The sequence below is a fragment of the Salvelinus fontinalis genome, chromosome 15 (genome assembly GCF_029448725.1).
Source record: "Salvelinus fontinalis isolate EN_2023a chromosome 15, ASM2944872v1, whole genome shotgun sequence".
Taxonomy (NCBI): domain Eukaryota; kingdom Metazoa; phylum Chordata; class Actinopteri; order Salmoniformes; family Salmonidae; genus Salvelinus; species Salvelinus fontinalis.
The window spans coordinates 4,625,529-4,646,091 of record NC_074679.1 but is presented as its reverse complement, the minus strand read 5'-3'; the positions used below and the strand labels follow the sequence as shown (position 1 = coordinate 4,646,091).

Sequence of the window (20,563 nt, the reverse complement as noted above, 5' to 3'; positions counted from 1 at the left end):
GTCAGTCATCATCTCTGTCACTCATCATCTCTGTCACTCATCATCTCTGTCACTCATCATCTCTGTCAGTCATCATCTCTGTCAGTCATCATCTCTGTCACTCATCATCTCTGTCAGTCAGTCATCTCTGTCAGTCATCATCTCTGTCAGTCATCATCTCTGTCACTCATCATCTCTGTCAGTCATCATCTCTGTCACTCATCATCTCTGTCAGTCAGTCATCTCTGTCACTCATCATCTCTGTCAGTCAGTCATCTCTGTCAGTCATCATCTCTGTCACTCATCATCTCTGTCACTCATCATCTCTGTCAGTCATCATCTCTGTCAGTCATCATCTCTGTCAGTCATCATCTCTGTCAGTCAGTCATCTCTGTCACTCATCATCTCAGTCAGTCAGTCAGTCAGTCAGTCAGTCAGCCAGCCAGCCAGCCAGCCATCCAGTCAGTCAGTCAGCCAGCCAGCCAGCCAGTCAGTCAGCCAGTCAGTCAGCCAGCCAGCCAGTCAGTCAGTCAGCCAGCCAGTCAGTCAGTCAGCCATCCAGTCAGTCAGTCAGTCAGCCAGCCAGCCAGCCAGTCAGTCAGCCAGTCAGTCAGCCAGCCAGCCAGCCAGTCAGCCAGCCAGCCAGTCAGTCAGCCAGCCAGCCAGCCAGTCAGCCAGCCAGCCAGCCAGCCAGCCAGTCAGTCAGTCAGTAAGTCTCAATGTGTGGTGTGTGGCTAACTGGCTAACTGTTCAGTTCTCCACGTGCTCCACAGTGTGCACACTGTCTCTGGCCCATACTCCTGCCATCATAAGTAGCATTGTCATGTCCGATTAGAGTTGAATCCAGGAGGTGCTTAAGTTCCTTAGCCATTTAGGCTTTATGAATGTGGACAATATCTGTAGGGTTCAATTCTTGGACCGACTCTCTTCTCTGTTTACATCAATGATGTCGCTCTTGCTGCTGGTGATTCTCTGATCCACCTCTACGCAGACGACACTATTCTGTATACTTCTGGCCCTTCTTTTGACACTGTGTTAACAACCCTCCAGGCGAGCTTCAATGCCATACAACTCTCCTTCCGTGGCCTCCAACTGCTCTTAAATACAAGTAAAACCAAATGCATGCTCTTCAACCGATCGCTGCCTGCTCCTGCCCGCCTGTCCAACATCACTACTTTGGACGGCTCTGACTTAGAATATGTGGACAACTACAAATACCTAGGTGTCTGGTTAGACTGTAAACTCTCCTTCCAGACTCACATCAAACATCTCCAATCCAAAGTCAAATCTAGAATTGGCTTCCTATTCCGCAACAAAGCATCCTTTACTCATGCTGCCAAACATACCCTTGTAAAACTGACCATCCTACCAATCCTCGACTTCGGTGATGTCATTTACAAAATAGCCTCCAAAACCCTACTCAATAAATTGGATGCAGTCTATCACAGTGCCATCCGTTTTGTCACCAAAGCCCCATATACTACCCACCACTGCGACCTGTACACTCTCGTTGGCTGGCCCTCGCTTCATACTCGTCGCCAAACCCACTGGTTCCAGGTCATCTACAAGACCCTGCTAGGTAAAGTCCCCCCTTATCTCAGCTCACTGGTCACCATAGCAGCACCTACCTGTAGCACGCGCTCCAGCAGGTATATCTCTCTAGTCACCCCCAAAACCAATTCTTCCTTTGGACGCCTCTCCTTCCAGTTCTCTGCTGCCAATGACTGGAACGAACTACAAAAATCTCTGAAACTGGAAACACCTATCTCCCTCACTAGCTTTAAGCACCAGCTGTCAGAGCAGCTCATAGATTACTGCACCTGTACATAACCCATCTACAATTTAGCCCAAACAACTACCTCTTTACCTACTGTATTTATTTATTAATTTATTTTGCTCCTTTGCACCCCATTATTTCTGTCTCTACTTTGCACTTTCTTCCAATGCAAACCAACCATTCCAGTGTTTTTTAGTTTTTATTTGACTTGCTGTGTTGTACTCACTTCGCCTCCATGGCCTTTTATATTTTTATTTATTTATACATATATTTGTTTGCCTTCACCTCCCTTATCTCACCTCACTTGCTCACATTGTATATAGACTTACTTTTTTTTCACTGTATTATTGACTATATGTTTGTTTTTACTCCATGTGTAACTATGTGTTGTTGTATGTGTCGAACTGCTTTGCTTTATCTTGGCCAGGTCGCAATTGTAAATGAGAACGTGTTCTCAATTTGCCTACCTGGTTAAATAAAGGTGAAATAAAAAAAAAAAAAAAAAAAATTTCAGTGCCAACATCAATTGTATTTGAATTACATCATTTTGAATTTGTATTAGGATATTGAATTTGAATTTAAAACCTCTAAACGTCTTGGGGAGTTCTACTGAAACCAGGTTTTTATGTTTTTATTAAGTGAAAGACAAAACAGATGTTTCTTTTAAACGGGTAAAAACAGTGTTCAGGTGAGGTTAGAAGACCAAAAGGGCAAACCACACCACAAATAGAAGTACAAAATAAAATTGGTTCAATCAGTTAAACAAAGCACATGAATTATAATTGTACATGATGTACTCAGTATACAGGAAAAAAACACGTTTGAGTGTGTGTGTGTGTGTGTGTGTGTGTGTGTGTGTGTGTGTGTGTGTGTGTGTGTGTGTGTGTGTGTGTGTGTGTGTGTGGGGGGGGGGGGGGGGGGGGGGTGGGGGAGTAAGGCTGCATGGAGGAGATTACTGAGTAGTTTGGTTCATCAGGCTGACCTCCAGTCTTCATGGAGGAGATTACTGAGTAGTTTGGTTCATCAGGCTGACCTCCAGTCTTCATGGAGGAGATTACTGAGTAGTTTGGTTCATCAGGCTGATCCCCAGTCTTCATGGAGGAGATTACTGAGTAGTTTGGTTCATCAAGCTGACCTCCAGTCTTCATGGAGGAGATTACTGAGTAGTTTGGTTCATCAGGCTGACCTCCAGTCTTCATGGAGGAGATTACTGAGTAGTTTGGTTCATCAGGCTGACCTCCAGTCTTCATGGAGGAGATTACTGAGTAGTTTGGTTCATCAGGCTGACCCCCAGTCTTCATGGAGGAGATTACTGAGTAGTTTGGTTCATCAGGCTGATCCCCAGTCTTCATGGAGGAGTTTACTGAGTAGTTTGGTTCATCAGGCTGATCCCCAGTCTTCATGGAGGAGATTACTGAGTAGTTTGGTTCATCAGGCTGACCTCCAGTCTTCATGGAGGAGATTACTGAGTAGTTTGGTTCATCAGGCTGATCCCCAGTCTTCATGGAGGAGATTACTGAGTAGTTTGGTTCATCAGGCTGACCTCCAGTCTTCATGGAGGAGATTACTGAGTAGTTTGGTTCATCAGGCTGACCCCCAGTCTTCATGGAGAAGATTACTGAGTAGTTTGGTTAATCAGGCTGACCTCCAGTCTTCATGGAGGAGATTACTGAGTAGTTTGGTTCATCAGTCTGACCACCAGTCTTCATGGAGGGGATTTTAAGATGGTCATACCATGGATCATTGAGCTATTTGATGTTGAATTTTACGACCCCTGCATGTATAAAAACAAATATATAAAAACATTATTTGATCAAAATATTGAATTGGTCCTTTACTGCTATAGCCCAGAGAAACGCATTGAATAACACATTCATAAATGGCAGAACAAAACAAAATGTATCATAAGGAATACGGTTTTTGAAGTGTCTAGAAAAAAATAATGTAGACTCATGTTTAGTCACGTTATTCGTAAAACATTATTAGTTTTACCTCGTATGCAAATTTCATCAATTCTTACAGCCCGGTTTTGGGTTACCTTCAGACGACTCCACTGAAATGTCGTAGAGTAGAACAACCTACACCTTCGTGTTCAGGATTTGTTTTTGTTTTTTTGGACAAATATTTAATCCCCTTTTGTTTGTTGGCACAAAACTACCTCCATATTACCATTCATTTGTATGGGTTACCTTCAGACGAGTCCTGTGAAACTTGTGGGGGACATGAAACGGAGAACACCATCGAGTTTGGGAGAGTCTGCCCTTTCCATAGTCATGTTGGTTAGTAGACTGTTCCACATATTAGTTTGTAGCCCAAACGCTTCGGACGGTACAAACAGAAGTTGGCACATTGGCGGTCCCGACTTCAGACGAGTCCCGTGACACTTGTGGGGGGATGTAGAGTGAAACAGTGTACGTCATCGTGTTCGTGAGAGTCTCATATTTCCATAGTTAGTAGGCCAAACTGTTCGGAAGCTGCAGATCTTTTCGTGAGAAGACCGATTTTCGGGATGTCTCATGGTCTGAGAAACACTGCTGTAGCTCTGCCACCTTCCACCGCAGATGTGGAAGGGAAGGGGAAGGGAAAAGGGGGGATACCTAGTCAGTTGTCCAACCGAATGTATTCAACTGAAATGTGTCTTCCTCATTTAACCCCTCTGTATCAGAGAGGTGCCTTAATCGACATCCAGGTCTTCGGTGCCCGGGGAACAGTGGGTTTACTGCCAATGCTCAGGGGCAGAACGACAGATTTTTTACCTTGTCAGCTTGGGGATTCAAGGCCAACATAGGCAGATGTGGTGGATTGAGATGCAGCCCATGCAGAAAATTATAGCTCATGCAAAAGCTAGATATCTCTCGCTTAAACTGTAGAATTTTGATGGGGATTTATGTATTATGTTAATTAGATTGACACGCGAGCAGACTCTTAAGGTTTGATGTTTTTACATTTGTAATGCACAAATTGAATAATTGAATTCATAAATTGAGCATTTCAGGAATTGAAACTTAATTGAAATAATATTGCAAATTTACTGTGAGTCTCCATTTATTAAGTTAATGGTTTATTTTTGTTATTTTTTCAACGTCAAATATGGAACCCTGTCGGTTGGAATATGGAATTTTCCAAATATGGAACCCTGTCGGTTGGAATATGGAATTTTCCAAATATGGAATCCTGTCGGTTGGAATATGGAATTTTCCAAATATGGAATCCTGTCGGTTGGAATATGGATTTTTCCAAATATGGAATCCTCTTTTGATGACTAACCTTGCTGGGTCTTGAAGACTTGTATTAATTTAGCAGATGGGAAACTCACTCCTCAGCCTGTAGTTTCGCCCCTTACGCAATTGAAGAAGGCCTTTTTTAATTGGACGATGGATTGGAATGCTTCAGGAGGTTTGTCACGTGTGTTTTCGAGACAGACGTCCTGATTTGGGGGCCTCCGAGTGGCACAGCGGTCTAAGGCATCACTACAGCCTGGGGTTCGATCCCAGGCTGTGTCACAGCTGGCCGTGACCGGGAGTCCCATAGGGCGGCGCACAAAACATAGGTGTTCCTTTTGTTCAGGTGTGAAAGGGCAGTGTGGAGTGCAATAGAGATTGCATCATCTGCGGATCTGTTGGGCCGGTATGCAAATTGCAGTGGGTCTAGGGTTTCTGGGATAATGGTGTTGATGTGAGTCATGACCAGCCTTTCAAAGCACTTCATGGCTACAGACGTGAGTGCTACGGGGCGGTAATCATTTAGGCAGGTTACCTTCGCTTTCTTGGGCACAGGGACTACTATGGTGGTCTGCTTATTGGGTGCTGGTTGGGGTATATACGTACAGTCACTGTGGGGACGACGTCATCGATGCACTTATTGATGAAGCCAGTGACTGATGTGGTGTACTCCTCAATCAATGCCATCGGAAGAATCCCGGAACCAAAATCATAGGATAAAAATTCATGTAACATGTTACATATGCTTCAGAAACCGCCAGAAGCTTCTGTTGACCACAGACAGAGTTTGATTCTATCGATTCTCCTCTACCTTTCCTGGCTGACAAAGTACCAGGATGTTGTCTCTGGTATTAAGAACTGAATCTAAATGCATCTGAGACATTGAATATATGAAACTTTGAAAAACTTGAAGTGATCGTTTCTAAACTTGATACACAGACAATATCTACCATATTGAAACTGAATACATCAATATTAAATTTAAATATACATTTTAATTGAACTCGAATTTTAAAACTGAATGCAATATTCATTCAATTTAGTTTCAAATCATGAAATACAAGTTCAATTCATGAATTCACCAATTCAATTTGTGCATAACATATGAAAAAATACAAAATAAAAATAATTTCCCCCCAAAATGTTATAATTTTAAATTCAAATACAATTTCTGTTGCCACTGAAATCGCTCCATACTATGTTCAGACTGCTCTGTCTAGTGGAAGTGGTCAGTGTGCATTTATGCCTCAGTGTCGGAGACAAAATCTTGATATTCAGTGTCTGCCTCCCCCTATCTCCTCCCTGCCTCCCCTATCTCCTCCCTGCCTCCCCTATCTCCTTCCTGCCTCCCTTGCCTTCCCCTATCTCCTCCTGCCTCCCCTTATCTCCTCCCTGCCTCCCCCTATCTCCTCCCTGCCTCCCCTGCCTCCCCCTATCTCCTCCCTGCCTCCCCCTATCTCCTCCCTGCCTCCCCCTATCTCCTCCCTGCCTCCCCTATCTCCTCCCTGCCTCCCCTATCTCCTTCCTGCCTCCCTTGCCTTCCCCTATCTCCTCCTGCCTCCCCTTATCTCCTCCCTGCCTCCCCCTATCTCCTCCCTGCCTCCCCCTATCTCTTCCTGCCTCCCCTTATCACCTCCCTGCCTCCCCCTATCTCCTCCCTGCCTCCCCCTATCTCCTCCCTGCCTCCCCTATCTCTTCCTGCCTCCCCTTATCTCCTCCCTGCCTCCCCCTATCTCCTCCTGCCTCCCCTATCTCCTCCCTGCCTCCCCCTATCTCCTCCCTGCCTCCCTTGCCTTCTCCTATCTCCCCCTGCCTTCCATTATCTCCTCCCTGCCTCCCCCTATCTCCTCCCTGCCTCCCCCTATCTCCTCCTGCCTCCCCCTATCTCCTCCCTGCCTACCCCTATCTCTTCCTGCCTCCCCTTATCTCCTCCCTGCCTCCCTTGCCTTCTCCTATCTCCTCCTGCCTCCCCCTATCTCCTCCCTGCCTCCCTTGCCTTCTCCTATCTCCTCCTGCCTCCCCCTATCTCCTCCCTGCCTCCCCCTATCTCCTCCCTGCCTCCCCCTATCTCTTCCTGCCTCCCCTTATCTCTTCCTGCCTCCCCCTATCTCCTCCCTGCCTCCCTTGCCTTCTCCTATCTCCTCCTGCCTCCCCCTATCTCCTCCCTGCCTCCCCTATCTCCTTCCTGCCTCTCTTGCCTCCCCCTATCTCCTCCCCTGCCTCCCCCTATCTCCTCCCCTGCCTCCCCCTATCTCCTCCCTGCCTCCCCTGCCTCCCCCTATCTCCTCCCTGCCTCCCCCTATCTCCTCCCTGCCTCCCCCTATCTCCTCCCTGCCTCCCCTATCTCCTCCCTGCCTCCCCTATCTCCTTCCTGCCTCCCTTGCCTTCCCCTATCTCCTCCTGCCTCCCCTTATCTCCTCCCTGCCTCCCCTTATCTCCTCCCTGCCTCCCCCTATCTCCTACCTGCCCCCCCTATCTCCTCCCTGCCTCCCCTGCCTCCCCCTATCTCCTCCCTGCCTCCCCTTATCTCCTCCCTGCCTCCCCCTATCTCCTCCCTTCCTCCCTGCCTCCCCCTATCTCCCCCTGCCTCCCCTGCCTCCCCCTATCTCCTTCCTGCCTCCCTTGCCTCCCCTTATCTCCTCCCTGCCTCCCCCTATCTCTTCCTGCCACCCCTGCCTTCCCCTATCTCCCCATATCTCCTCCCTGCCTCCCCTATCTCCTTCCTGCCTCCGTTGCCTCCCCTTATCTCCTCCCTGCCTCCCCCTATCTCCTCCCTGCCTCGCCTGCCTCCCCCTATCTCCTCCCTTCCTCCCTGCCTCCCCCTATCTCCTCCCTTCCTCCCTGCCTCCCCCTATCTCCCCCTGCCTCCCCTGCCTCCCCCTATCTCCTTCCTGCCTCCCTTGCCTCCCCTTATCTCCTCCCTGCCTCCCCCTATCTCTTCCTGCCACCCCTGCCTTCCCCTATCTCCCCATATCTCCTCCCTGCCTCCCCTATCTCCTTCCTGCCTCCGTTGCCTCCCCTTATCTCCTCCCTGCCTCCCCCTATCTCCTCCCTGCCTCGCCTGCCTCCCCCTATCTCTTCCTGCCACCCCTGCCTTCCCCTATCTCCCCTTATCTCCTCCCTGCCTCCCCCTATCTCCTCCCTGCCTCCCCTGCCTCCCCCTATCTCCTCCCTGCCACCCCTGCCTTCCCCTATCTCCCCTTATCTCCTCCCTGCCTCCCCCTATCTCCTCCCTGCCACCCCTGCCTTCCCCTATCTCCCCTTATCTCCTCCCTGCCTCCCCTGCCTCCCCCTATCTCCTCCCTGCCTCCCCTGCCTCCCCCTATCTCTTCCTGCCACCCCTGCCTTCCCCTATCTCCCCATATCTCCTCCCTGCCTCTTCCAATCTCCCCCTTCCTCCCACTATCTCCTCCCCCGGGCCTCCCCCATATCTTCCGCGTCTGCGGTGGAAGGTGGCCAAGCTAGGAAGCGGTGCTTGTCAGACCATGAGACATCCCGAAAATCGTCCTTCTCATGAAAATGTTCTGTAGTGTTCAAACACGATGGTGTTCTCCGTTTTGTCTCTACGACCCCCACCGGTATCACAGGACTCGTCTGAAGGAAACCAAATGAATGGGAACATGGAGGTAGTATTGTGCCCCAAAAAATAAAATAAAAAATATATCCTGAGTTTTCTTTCCTAGATATACTGTAGTTCAGACACTTTAAAACCTGATTCCTTATGATCATTTTTTGTTGTTGTCTTTTTATTTTGCCATTTATGAATGTCGTTTCTATAGGCTATCGTTGTAAAGGCCAAATTCAATATTTTATCACAAAATGTTTTTAAATATTTTTTTTGATATCTAAAGGGGTCCTACAATTCCTAATCAAATAGCTTAATGATTCATGGTATGACTATCTTAAAACAATTCCATATGTTAGCTTAGTCGAACCACCCCCACCCCCAACGGCTTAGACTTTTTGAGATGAAATAGTTTCCTGCGAATGCCTTCAGCTGCTGGGAAAATGTACACATTTATTTGCATGACTTGAGCTGTAGCCCAGAGAAATGCCATGCTGACCTCTTAGGTAACAGTATAACGTATTTCCATATACACTGAGTAGACAAAACATTAAGAACACCTGCTCTTTCCGTGTCATAGACTGACCAGGTGAATCAAGGTGAACGCTTTGATCCCTTATTGATGTCACGTGTTACATCCACTTCAAATCAGTGCAGATGAAAGGGGTGGAGACAGGTTAAAGAAGGATTTTTAAGCCTTGAGACGTGGATTGTGTGTGTGTGTGTCATTCAGAGGGTGAATATGTAAGACAAGACATGTATGTGCCTTTGAACAGGGTTTGGTAGTAGGTGCCAGACGCACCGGTTTATGTCAATAACTGTGTACCTGTCAAGAACCGTCCCTGTGGAACGCTATCGAGCGGGAGGGGGGGGGGGGGGGGGGCAACTCAACATTAGGAAGGTGTTCCTAGTGTTTGGTATTCTCAGTGTACAACCAATAGTATTGCCTCAATATTATGGTTTTCAAAAGGCTATTTCCTGATGGACTTGTTGTTGATGTCTCGCAGTCTGTTGTGTTCTGTTCTCTGATAGGTGGAAGCACAGAGTGGACTGTCGTCTTGTTTCTATATTATATGTCTAATCTCTGTCAGGTGTATTGTAGCCAAGTACAGAGTGGACTGTTGTTGTCTTCTGTTGATGTTATGTCTAATCTCTCCCTCTCTCTCTCTCTCTCTCTCTCTCTCTCTCTCTCTCTCTCTCTCTCTCTCTCTGTCTCTGTCTCTGTCTCTGTCTCTCTGTCTCTGTATGTCTCTCTCTCTCTCGCTGTCTAAATCTGTCTCTCTGTCTCTCTCTCGCTGTCTCTGTCTGTCTGTCTCTCTCTCCCTCTCTCTCTCTGTCTCGCTGTCTTCATCTCTCTCTCTCTCTCTCTCTCTCTCTCTCTCTCTCTCTCTCTCTCTCTCTCTCTCTCTCTCTCTCTCTCTCTCTCTCTCTCTCTCTCTCTTTCCAGGTGTTGTGAGGTATCAACGACAGCCCAGTGCTGGATCCCAGAGGGCTCGTCAGTGTGGTAAGGACCCCCAGGACCCCCGAGGGTGGATGGAGCGCTTCAGGCCGAGGCTGACGAGGCTGGGGCAAGGGATCAGGACGGGGTCGTCGTCCACCTACCCAGCATGCATCTGGTTGGGCCTGCTCTCTGTGGCCGCTGCCTTCCTGTGCGCAGAGGGCGATCGCACCACCCCCAGCCCCGCCACCACAGACTCCCACAATGCCACCTGCTCCGAGGGCTCGTCCAGGTGCAAGCCAGGAATTGTCCTTCCCATCTGGTACCCCGAGGACCCCTCCATGGGGGATAAGATGGCCCGAGTCATCGTCTACTTCGTAGCTATGATCTACATGTTCCTGGGAGTGTCCATCATAGCAGATCGCTTCATGGCGGCCATCGAGGTCATCACCTCCCAGGAGAAGGAGATCATTATCAAGAGAGCTAACGGAGAGACCACCACCGCTACCATCAGAGTCTGGAACGAGACGGTCTCCAACCTGACCCTTATGGCCCTCGGTTCTAGTACCCCTGAGATCCTGCTGTCTGTCATCGAAGTCTGCGGACACGACTTCGTAGCTGGCGAGCTGGGGCCGTCTACGATCGTCGGCAGCGCTGCCTTCAACATGTTCGTGATCATCGGCCTGTGTGTGTCTGTGATCCCCGAGGGAGAGACGAGGAAGGTGAAACATCTCAGAGTGTTCTTTGTGACGGCGGCGTGGAGTATCTTTGCCTACATCTGGCTCTACATGATCCTGGCGGTGTTCAGTCCCAACGTGGTCCAGATATGGGAGGGGCTGCTAACCCTGGCCTTCTTCCCCATCTGTGTCATCCTGGCCTGGGTAGCCGACCGACGACTCCTCTTCTACAAGTTCATGCACAAGAAGTACCGCGCCGACAACCACCGCGGCGTCATCATCGAGACCGAGCACGAGCGCTCCAAGGGCATCGAGATGATGGACGGTGGCGGCAAGATGGTCAACTCACACTTCGCCCACGACGGAGGCGTCGCCCATAACCTCATCAGCCTGATCGAGGGGAAAGAAGTGGACGAGTCTCGGCGGGATATGATCCGGATCCTGAAGGACCTGAAGCAGAAGCACCCAGAGAAGGAGATGGACCAGCTGGTAGAGATGGCTAACTACTACGCCTTGTCCCACCAGCAGAAGAGCCGAGCCTTCTACCGCATCCAGGCCACGCGCATGATGACGGGCGCCGGGAACATCCTGAAGAAGCACGTGGCGGAGCAGACCAAGAGGAGCGCCAGCGTACAGGAAGTGTGTGTGGTAGGGGAGGAAGTCGAGGAGTACGTGTCACGGATCGCCTTCGAACCCGCCGTGTACCAGTGCCTGGAGAACTGCGGCGCCGCCCTGCTGGCCATCTCCAGGAAGGGCGGCGACATGGCGAAGACCATTTACGTTGATTACAAGACGGAGGACGGCTCAGCCAACGCAGGCGCCGACTACGAGTTCACCGAGGGTACGGTGGTGTTCAAGCCCGGCGAGTTCATCAGGGAGATCAGCATCGGCATCATCGACGACGACATCTTCGAGGAGGACGAGCACTTCTTCGTGCGTCTCAGCAACGTGCGCGTCTTGGAGTCTGACGAGGACGAGACACTACTGTCTCCGAACTCTCTCCCGTACCCCAAAGCCCTGCTAGGGTTCCCTGCCGTCGCCACAGTTACCATCCTGGACGACGACCACGCCGGGATATTCACCTTCGAGACCGACACGTGTCACGTGAGTGAGAGCGTGGGCGTAATGGAGGTGAAGGTGCTGAGGACTTCGGGGGCGAGGGGAACGGTCATCGTGCCATATCGTACCATGGAGGGGATCGCCAAGGGAGGAGGGGAGGACTTTGAGGACACCTACGGAGAACTGGAGTTTAGGAACGACGAGACCTGGTAAGACTATCTACTTTAGTTTGATTTATAGACCGATTGATTGATTGATTGATTGTCCAGCCATCGATTTTTTTGTCCAGCCCGGAGACAGCATTATGTGGGGGTTGGTCTGCTGTGTATTCTTTACATTTAAATGATTTGGAGGAGAAAGGCTTTATTGGTGGAGGAAAGGTGGTTCGTGGGACAAGATCGGCCATTTTAGCAGTGGTGATGAATGTGTATATGCTGTGTATTTTTGTTTTACGTTTTGTTGTCTGACATGAACTGGTAAGATCAGTACTTTATTTACAAAAGAGGTGGGATTGGTTCGGTTGGTTGATGGGGCGGGATTGGTCGGATGGTTGATGGGGCGGGATTGGTCGGATGGTTGATGGGGCGGGATTGGTCGGATGGTTGATGGGGCGGGATTGGTCGGATGGTTGATGGGGCGGGATTGGTCGGATGGTTGATGGGGTGGGATTGGTCGGATGGTTGATGGGGTGGAATCGGTTCGGATGGTTGATGGGGTGGGATTGGTCGGATGGTTGATGGGGTGGGATCGGTTCGGATGGTTGATGGGGTGGGATCGGTTCGGATGGTTGATGGGGTGGGATCGGTCGGATGGTTGATGGGGTGGGTTTGGTCGGATGGTTGATGGGGTGGGATTGGTCGGATGGTAGATGGGGTGGGATCGGTCGGATGGTTGATGGGGTGGGATCGGTCGGATGGTTGATGGGGTGGGATTGGTCGGATGGTTGATGGGGTGGGATTGGTCGGATGGTTGATGGGGTGGGATTGGTCGGATGGTTGATGGGGTGGGATTGGTCGGATGGTTGATGGGGTGGGATCGGTCGGATGGTTGATGGGGTGGGATTGGTCGGATGGTTGATGGGGTGGGATCGGTTTGGATGGTTGATGGGGTGGGATCGGTCGGATGGTTGATGGGGTGGGATTGGTCGGATGGTTGATGGGGCGGGATTGGTCGGATGGTTGATGGGGTGGGATCGGTTTGGATGGTTGATGGGGCGGGATTGGTCGGATGGTTGATGGGGTGGGATTGGTCGGATGGTTGATGGGGTGGGATTGGTCGGATGGTTGATGGGGTGGGATTGGTCGGATGGTTGATGGGGCGGGATTGGTCGGATGGTTGATGGGGTGGGATTGGTCGGATGGTTGATGGGGTGGGATTGGTTCGGATAGTTGGATGGGGTGGGATTGGTCGGATGGTTGATGGGGTGGGATTGGTCGGATAGTTGGATGGGGTGGGATCGGTCGGATGGTTGATGGGGTGGGATTGGTCGGATGGTTGATGGGGTGGGAACGGTCGGAGGGTGTGTTTGTGGATGGTGTGTTTGTGGATGGTGTGTTTGTAGAGGGTGTGTTTGTAGAGGGTGTGTTTGTAGAGGGTGTGTTTGTAGAGGGTGTGTTTGTAGAGGGTGTGTTTGTGGATGGTGTGTTTGTAGAGGGGTGTGTTTGTGGATGGTGTGTTTGTAGAGGGGTGTGTTTGTGGATGGTGTGTTTGTGGATGGTGTGTTTGTGGATGGTGTGTTTGTGGATGGTGTGTTTGTAGAGGGTGTGTTTGTAGAGGGTGTGTTTGTAGAGGGTTTGTTTGTAGAGGGTGTGTTTGTGGATGGTGTGTTTGTAGAGGGGTGTGTTTGTGGATGGTGTGTTTGTGGATGGTGTGTTTGTGGATGGTGTGTTTGTAGAGGGGTGTGTTTGTGGATGGTGTGTTTGTGGATGGTGTCTTTGTAGACGGTGTGTTTGTAGATGGTTGTGTTTGTAGATGGTTGTGTTTGTAGATGGTGTGTTTGTGGATGGTGTGTTTGTGGATGGTGTCAGCCTTTATTTAGAATAGATGAGAATCTTGATATTTGTTTTGGGGGGGGGGGGGGGGGTTTAGTGGTCTTGTATTGTTCATACTACCAGTAGTATTAGAGTTGTTTACGCTGACACTCTTTGACCTGTGTGTAGGGTTGTAAAATTCCCAGGTTTTCCAGAATAGACGGAGTCCCAGATTTCCTGGTTTCAGGAATCATCCAACCGGGACCCATTTCCTTTGCCATTCAACCTGCTACACAGACCGTGTTATTTTTGAGAGCGGAAGTGTTAACCCACACAGGTCATGGAGGAGCAGAGAGGGAGAAGAGAGGAGAGGAGCAGAGGAGAAGAGGAGAGGAGCAGAGGGGGAGAGGAGAGGAGCAGAGGGGGAGAGGAGAGGAGAGGAGAGGAGAGGAGAGGAGAGGAGAGGAGCAGAGGGGGAGAGGAGAGGAGCAGAGGGGGAGAGGAGAGGAGAGGAGAGGAGAGGAGAGAGGAGCAGAGGGGGAGAGGAGAGGAGCAGAGAGGAGAGGAGCAGATGAGAGGAGAGAGGGGAAGAGGAGAGGAGGAGAGGAGAAGAGGAGCAGAGGGGGAGAGGAGAGGAGCAGAGGGGGAGAGGAGAGGAGCAGAGGCGGAGAGGAGAGAAGCAGAGGAGAGGAGCAGAGGGGGAGAGGAGATGAGGAGAGGAGCAGATGAGGAGAGGAGCAGAGGGGGAGAGGAGAGGAGCAGAGGAGAGGAGGAGAGGAGCAGAGGGGAATAGGAGAGGAGAGGAGCAGAGGGGAAGAGGAGAGGAGAGGAGCAGAGGGGGAGAGGAGAGGAGGAGCAGAGGGGAAGAGGAGAGGAGCATAAGGGGAGAGGAGCAGTGGAGGAGAGGAGCAGAGGGGGAGAGGAGAGGAGGAGAAGGGAACATATCGTACTGATTTGAGTGTCCCGGATTTATCTTTACTATATTAAGTCTAGTCTATGAGACCAGGCTGGTGAGTTGCATGGATTTATCTTTAATAAATTAAGTCTAGTCTATGAGACCAGGCTGGTGAGTTGCATGCAACTCATCACGCATGGTCCTTAACTAACCTCTTCTGCTAATCCTACTGCTTTTGTATTCCTAATGCTGATGCACGCTCTGGCTGTCTGTTTTCTGGAGAATATAGCACTGACTGGGCAGAAGCACTATTGCAACGAGGTGAGTCTGCAACAGAATGGACACAGGTCTAACTGTAGTGTCCTATATTGTTGACAGCTGTACCTGTAGTGTACTATATTGTTGACAGATGTACCTGTAGTGTCCTATATTGTTGACAGCTGTACCTGTAGTGTACTATATTGTTGACAGATGTACCTGTAGTGTACTATATTGTTGACAGATGTAACTGTAGTGTACTATATTGTTGACAGATGTACCTGTAGTGTCCTATATTGTTGACAGCTGTAACTGTAGTGTCCTATATTGTTGACAGCTGTACCTGTAGTGTACTATATTGTTGACAGATGTACCTGTAATGTACTATATTGTTGACAGATGTACCTGTAATGTACTATATTATTGACAGATATACCTGTAGTGTACTATATTGTTGACAGATGTACCTGTAATGTACTATATTGTTGACAGCTGTACCTGTAGTGTACTATTTTGTTGACAGCTGTAACTGTAGTGTCCTATATTGTTGACAGATGTACCTGTAGTGTACTATATTGTTGACAGATATAACTGTAGTGTACTATATTGTTGACAGCTGTACCTGTAGTGTACTATATTGTTGACAGATGTACCTGTAGTGTACTATATTGTTGACAGCTGTACCTGTAGTGCACTATATTGTTGACAGATATAACTGTAGTGTACTATATTGTTGACAGCTGTACCTGTAGTGTACTATTTTGTTGACAGCTGTACCTGTAGTGTACTATTTTGTTGACAGCTGTAACTGTACTCTATGCTACTAGAGCACTGGGGTCTCCTTCATAACTGGTCCTGTGTGTCTCAGTCTGTAGAGCATGGCACTTGCAACACCAAAAGGGGTTGTGGGTTCGATTCCTGCTGGGGCCACCCATACAAGTATATGCTTGAATGTAGACCTATATACAACACTCTGCAGCTCTACCAGTGTACTGAACCGTTTGCTGGAGAAGAATAAACTGATGACCTTCTGACCGATCTGTCTGATGACTCTACTGAACGATCTGTCGGTTGCACCAGTCAGAATCCAACCAGGGGGTGTTTCCCCACCAGTCAGAATCCAACCAGGGGGTGTTTCCCCACCAGTCAGAATCCAACCAGGGGGTGTTTCCCCCCCAGTCAGAATCCAACCAGGGGGTGTTTCCCCCCAGTCAGAATCCAACCAGGGGGTGTTTCTCCACCAGTCAGAATCCAACCAGGGGGTGTTTCTCCACCAGTCAGAATCCAACCAGGGGGTGTTTCCCCCCAGTCAGAATCCAACCAGGGGGTGTTTCTCCACCAGTCAGAATCCAACCAGGGGGTGTTTCTCCACCAGTCAGAATCCAACCAGGGGGGGTGTTTCCCCACCAGTCAGAATCCAACCAGGGGGTGTTTCCCACCAGTCAGAATCCAACCAGGCGGTGTTTCCCCCCCAGTCAGAATCCAACCAGGGGGTGTTTCCCACCAGTCAGAATCCAACCAGGGGGTGTTTCCCCCCCAGTCAGAATCCAACCAGGGGGTGTTTCCCCCCCAGTCAGAATCCAACCAGGGGGTGTTCCCCCCCCAAGTCAGAATCCAACCAGGGGGTGTTTCCCCACCAGTCAGAATCCAACCAGGGGGTGTTTCCCCCCCAGTCAGAATCCAACCAGGGGGTGTTTCTCCACCAGTCAGAATCCAACCAGGGGGTGTTTCTCCACCAGTCAGAATCCAACCAGGGGGTGTTTCTCCACCAGTCAGAATCCAACCAGGGGGTGTTTCTCCACCAGTCAGAATCCAACCAGGGGGTGTTTCCCCACCAGTCAGAATCCAACAAGGGGGTGTTTCCCCACCAGTCAGAATCCAACCAGGGGGTTTTTCTCCACCAGTCAGAATCCAACCAGGGGGTGTTTCTCCACCAGTCAGAATCCAACCAGGGGGTGTTTCTCCACCAGTCAGAATCCAACCAGGGGGTGTTTCTCCACCAGTCAGAATCCAACCAGGGGGTGTTTCTCCACCAGTCAGAATCCAACCAGGGGGTGTTTCTCCACCAGTCAGAATCCAACCAGGGGGTGTTTCTCCACCAGTCAGAATCTAACCAGGGGGTGTTTCTCCACCAGTCAGAATCCAACCAGGGGGTGTTTCCCCACCAGTCAGAATCCAACCAGGGGGTGTTTCCCCCCTAGTCAGAATCCAACCAGGGGGTGTTTCCCCCCCAGTCAGAATCCAACCAGGGGGTGTTTCTCCACCAGTCAGAATCCAACCAGGGGGTGTTTCTCCACAAGTCAGAATCCAACCAGGGAGTGTTTCCCCACCAGTCAGAATCCAACCAGAGGGTGTTTCCCCCCCAGTCAGAATCCAACCAGGGGGTGTTTCTCCCCCAGTCAGAATCCAACCAGGGGGTGTTTCTCCACCAGTCAGAATCCAACCAGGGGGTGTTTCCCCCACAGTCAGAATCCAACCAGGGGGTGTTTCCCCCCCAGTCAGAATCCAACCAGGGGGTGTTTCCCACCAGTCAGAATCCAACCAGGGGGTGTTTCCCCCCCAGTCAGAATCCAACCAGGGGGTGTTTCCCCACCAGTCAGAATCCAACCAGGGGGTGTTTCCCCCCCAGTCAGAATCCAACCAGGGGGTGTTTCTCCACCAGTCAGAATCCAACCAGGGGGTGTTTCTCCACCAGTCAGAATCCAACCAGGGGGTGTTTCTCCACCAGTCAGAATCCAACCAGGGGGTGTTTCTCCACCAGTCAGAATCCAACCAGGGGGTGTTTCCCCACCAGTCAGAATCCAACAAGGGGGTGTTTCCCCACCAGTCAGAATCCAACCAGGGGGTGTTTCTCCACCAGTCAGAATCCAACCAGGGGGTGTTTCTCCACCAGTCAGAATCCAACCAGGGGGTGTTTCTCCACCAGTCAGAATCCAACCAGGGGGTGTTTCTCCACCAGTCAGAATCCAACCAGGGGGTGTTTCTCCACCAGTCAGAATCCAAACAGGGGGTGTTTCTCCACCAGTCAGAATCCAACCAGGGGGTGTTTCTCCACCAGTCAGAATCTAACCAGGGGGTGTTTCTCCACCAGTCAGAATCCAACCAGGGGGTGTTTCCCCACCAGTCAGAATCCAACCAGGGGGTGTTTCCCCCCCAGTCAGAATCCAACCAGGGGGTGTTTACCCCCCAGTCAGAATCCAACCAGGGGGTGTTTCTCCACCAGTCAGAATCCAACCAGGGGGTGTTTCTCCACAAGTCAGAATCCAACCAGGGAGTGTTTCCCCACCAGTCAGAATCCAACCAGGGGGTGTTTCCCCCCCAGTCAGAATCCAACCAGGGGGTGTTTCTCCCCCAGTCAGAATCCAACCAGGGGGTGTTTCTCCACAAGTCAGAATCCAACCAGGGGGTGTTTCTCCACCAGTCAGAATCCAACCAGGGGGTGTTTCTCCACCAGTCAGAATCCAACCAGGGGGTGTTTCCCCACCAGTCAGAATCCAACCAGGGGGTGTTTCCCCACCAGTCAGAATCCAACCAGGGGGTGTTTCTCCCCCAGTCAGAATCCAACCAGGGGGTGTTTCTCCACCAGTCAGAATCCAACCAGGGGGTGTTTCTCCACCAGTCAGAATCCAACCAGGGGGTGTTTCTCCACCAGTCAGAATCCAACCAGGGGGTGTTTCTCCACCAGTCAGAATCCAACCAGGGGGTGTTTCCCCACCAGTCAGAATCCAACCAGGGGGTGTTTCTCCACCAGTCAGAATCCAACCAGGGGGTGTTTCTCCACCAGTCAGAATGCAGCCAGGGGGTGTTTCTCCACCAGTCAGAATCCAACCAGGGGGTGTTTCTCCACCAGTCAGAATCTAACCAGGGGGTGTTTCTCCACCAGTCAGAATCCAACCAGGGGGTGTTTCCCCCCCAGTCAGAATCCAACCAGGGGGTGTTTCTCCACCAGTCAGAATCCAACCAGGGGGTGTTTCTCCACAAGTCAGAATCCAAACAGGGGGTGTTTCCCCACCAGTCAGAATACAACCAGGGGGTGTTTCTCCACCAGTCAGAATCCAACCAGGGGGTGTTTCTCCCCCAGTCAGAATCCAACCAGGGGGTGTTTCTCCACCAGTCAGAATCCAACCAGGGGGTGTTTCTCCACCAGTCAGAATCCAACCAGGGGGTGTTTCTCCACCAGTCAGAATCCAACCAGGGGGTGTTTCTCCACCAGTCAGAATCCAACCAGGGGGTGTTTCTCCACCAGTCAGAATCCAACCAGGGGGTGTTTCTCCACCAGTCAGAATCCAACCAGGGGGTGTTTCTCCACCAGTCAGAATGCAGCCAGGGGGTGTTTCCCCACCAGTCAGAATCCAACCAGGGGGTGTTTCTCCACCAGTCAGAATCCAACCAGGGGGTGTTTCTCCCCCAGTCAGAATCCAACCAGGGGGTGTTTCTCCACCAGTCAGAATCCAACCAGGGGGTGTTTCTCCACCAGTCAGAATCCAACCAGGGGGTGTTTCTCCACCAGTCAGAATCCAACCAGGGGGTGTTTCTCCACCAGTCAGAATCCAACCAGGGGGTGTTTCTCCACCAGTCAGAATCCAACCAGGGGGTGTTTCTCCACCAGTCAGAATGCATTCAGGGGGTGTTTCTCCACCAGTCAGAATCCAACCAGGGGGTGTTTCTCCACCAGTCAGAATCTAACCAGGGGGTGTTTCTCCACAAGTCAGAATCCAACCAGGGGGTGTTTCCCTACCAGTCAGAATCCAACCAGGGGGTGTTTCCCCCCCAGTCAGAATCCAACCAGGGGGTGTTTCTCCACCAGTCAGAATCCAACCAGGGGGTGTTTCCCCCCAGTCAGAATCCAACCAGGGGGTGTTTCTCCACCAGTCAGAATCCAACCAGGGGGTGTTTCTCCACCAGTCAGAATCCAACCAGGGGGTGTTTCCCCACCAGTCAGAATCCAACCAGGGGGTGTTTCCCCACCAGTCAGAATCCAACCAGGGGGTGTTTCTCCACCAGTCAGAATCCAACCAGGGGGTGTTTCTCCCCCAGTCAGAATCCAACCAGGGGGTGTTTCTCCACCAGTCAGAATCCAACCAGGGGGTGTTTCTCCACCAGTCAGAATCCAACCAGGGGGTGTTTCTCCACCAGTCAGAATCCAACCAGGGGGTGTTTCTCCACCAGTCAGAATCCAACCAAGGGGTGTTTCTCCACCAGTCAGAATCCAACCAGGGGGTGTTTCTCCACCAGTCAGAATCCAACCAGGGGGTGTTTCCCCCCAGTCAGAATCCAACCAGGGGGTGTTTCTCCACCAGTCAGAATCCAACCAGGGGGTGTTTCTCCACCAGTCAGAATCCAACCAGGGGGTGTTTCCCCACCAGTCAGAATCCAACCAGGGGGTGTTTCCCCACCAGTCAGAATCCAACCAGGGGGTGTTTCCCCACCAGCCAGAATCCAACCAGGGGGTGTTTCCCCACCAGTCAGAATCCAACCAGGGGGTGTTTCTCCACCAGTCAGAATCCAACCAGGGGGTGTTTGCCCACTAGTCAGAATCCAACCAGGGGGTGTTTCCCCACCAGTCAGAATCCAACCAGGGGGTGTTTCTCCACCAGTCAGAATCCAACCAGGGGGTGTTTCTCCACCAGTCAGAATCCAACCAGGGGGTGTTTCCCCACCAGTCAGAATCCAACCAGGGGGTGTTTCCCCACCAGTCAGAATCCAACCAGGGGGTGTTTCCCC

The 20,563-nt window shown here is 50.9% G+C and overlaps 1 protein-coding gene across 3 annotated transcripts in view; it reads left to right on the top strand.

Annotated features, from left to right (window-relative positions):
* Positions 1-20,563, top strand: part of slc8a3 (solute carrier family 8 member 3) — a 281,169-nt gene that overhangs the window by 6,403 nt on the left and 254,203 nt on the right. For all 3 annotated transcript variants that reach the window (XM_055862473.1, XM_055862474.1, XM_055862472.1), the window contains exon 2: positions 9,990-11,925. In XM_055862473.1, the coding sequence (XP_055718448.1) occupies positions 10,076-11,925 (1,850 nt within the window). In that variant the 5' untranslated portion in view covers positions 9,990-10,075. The remainder of the gene's footprint in view (positions 1-9,989; positions 11,926-20,563) is intronic.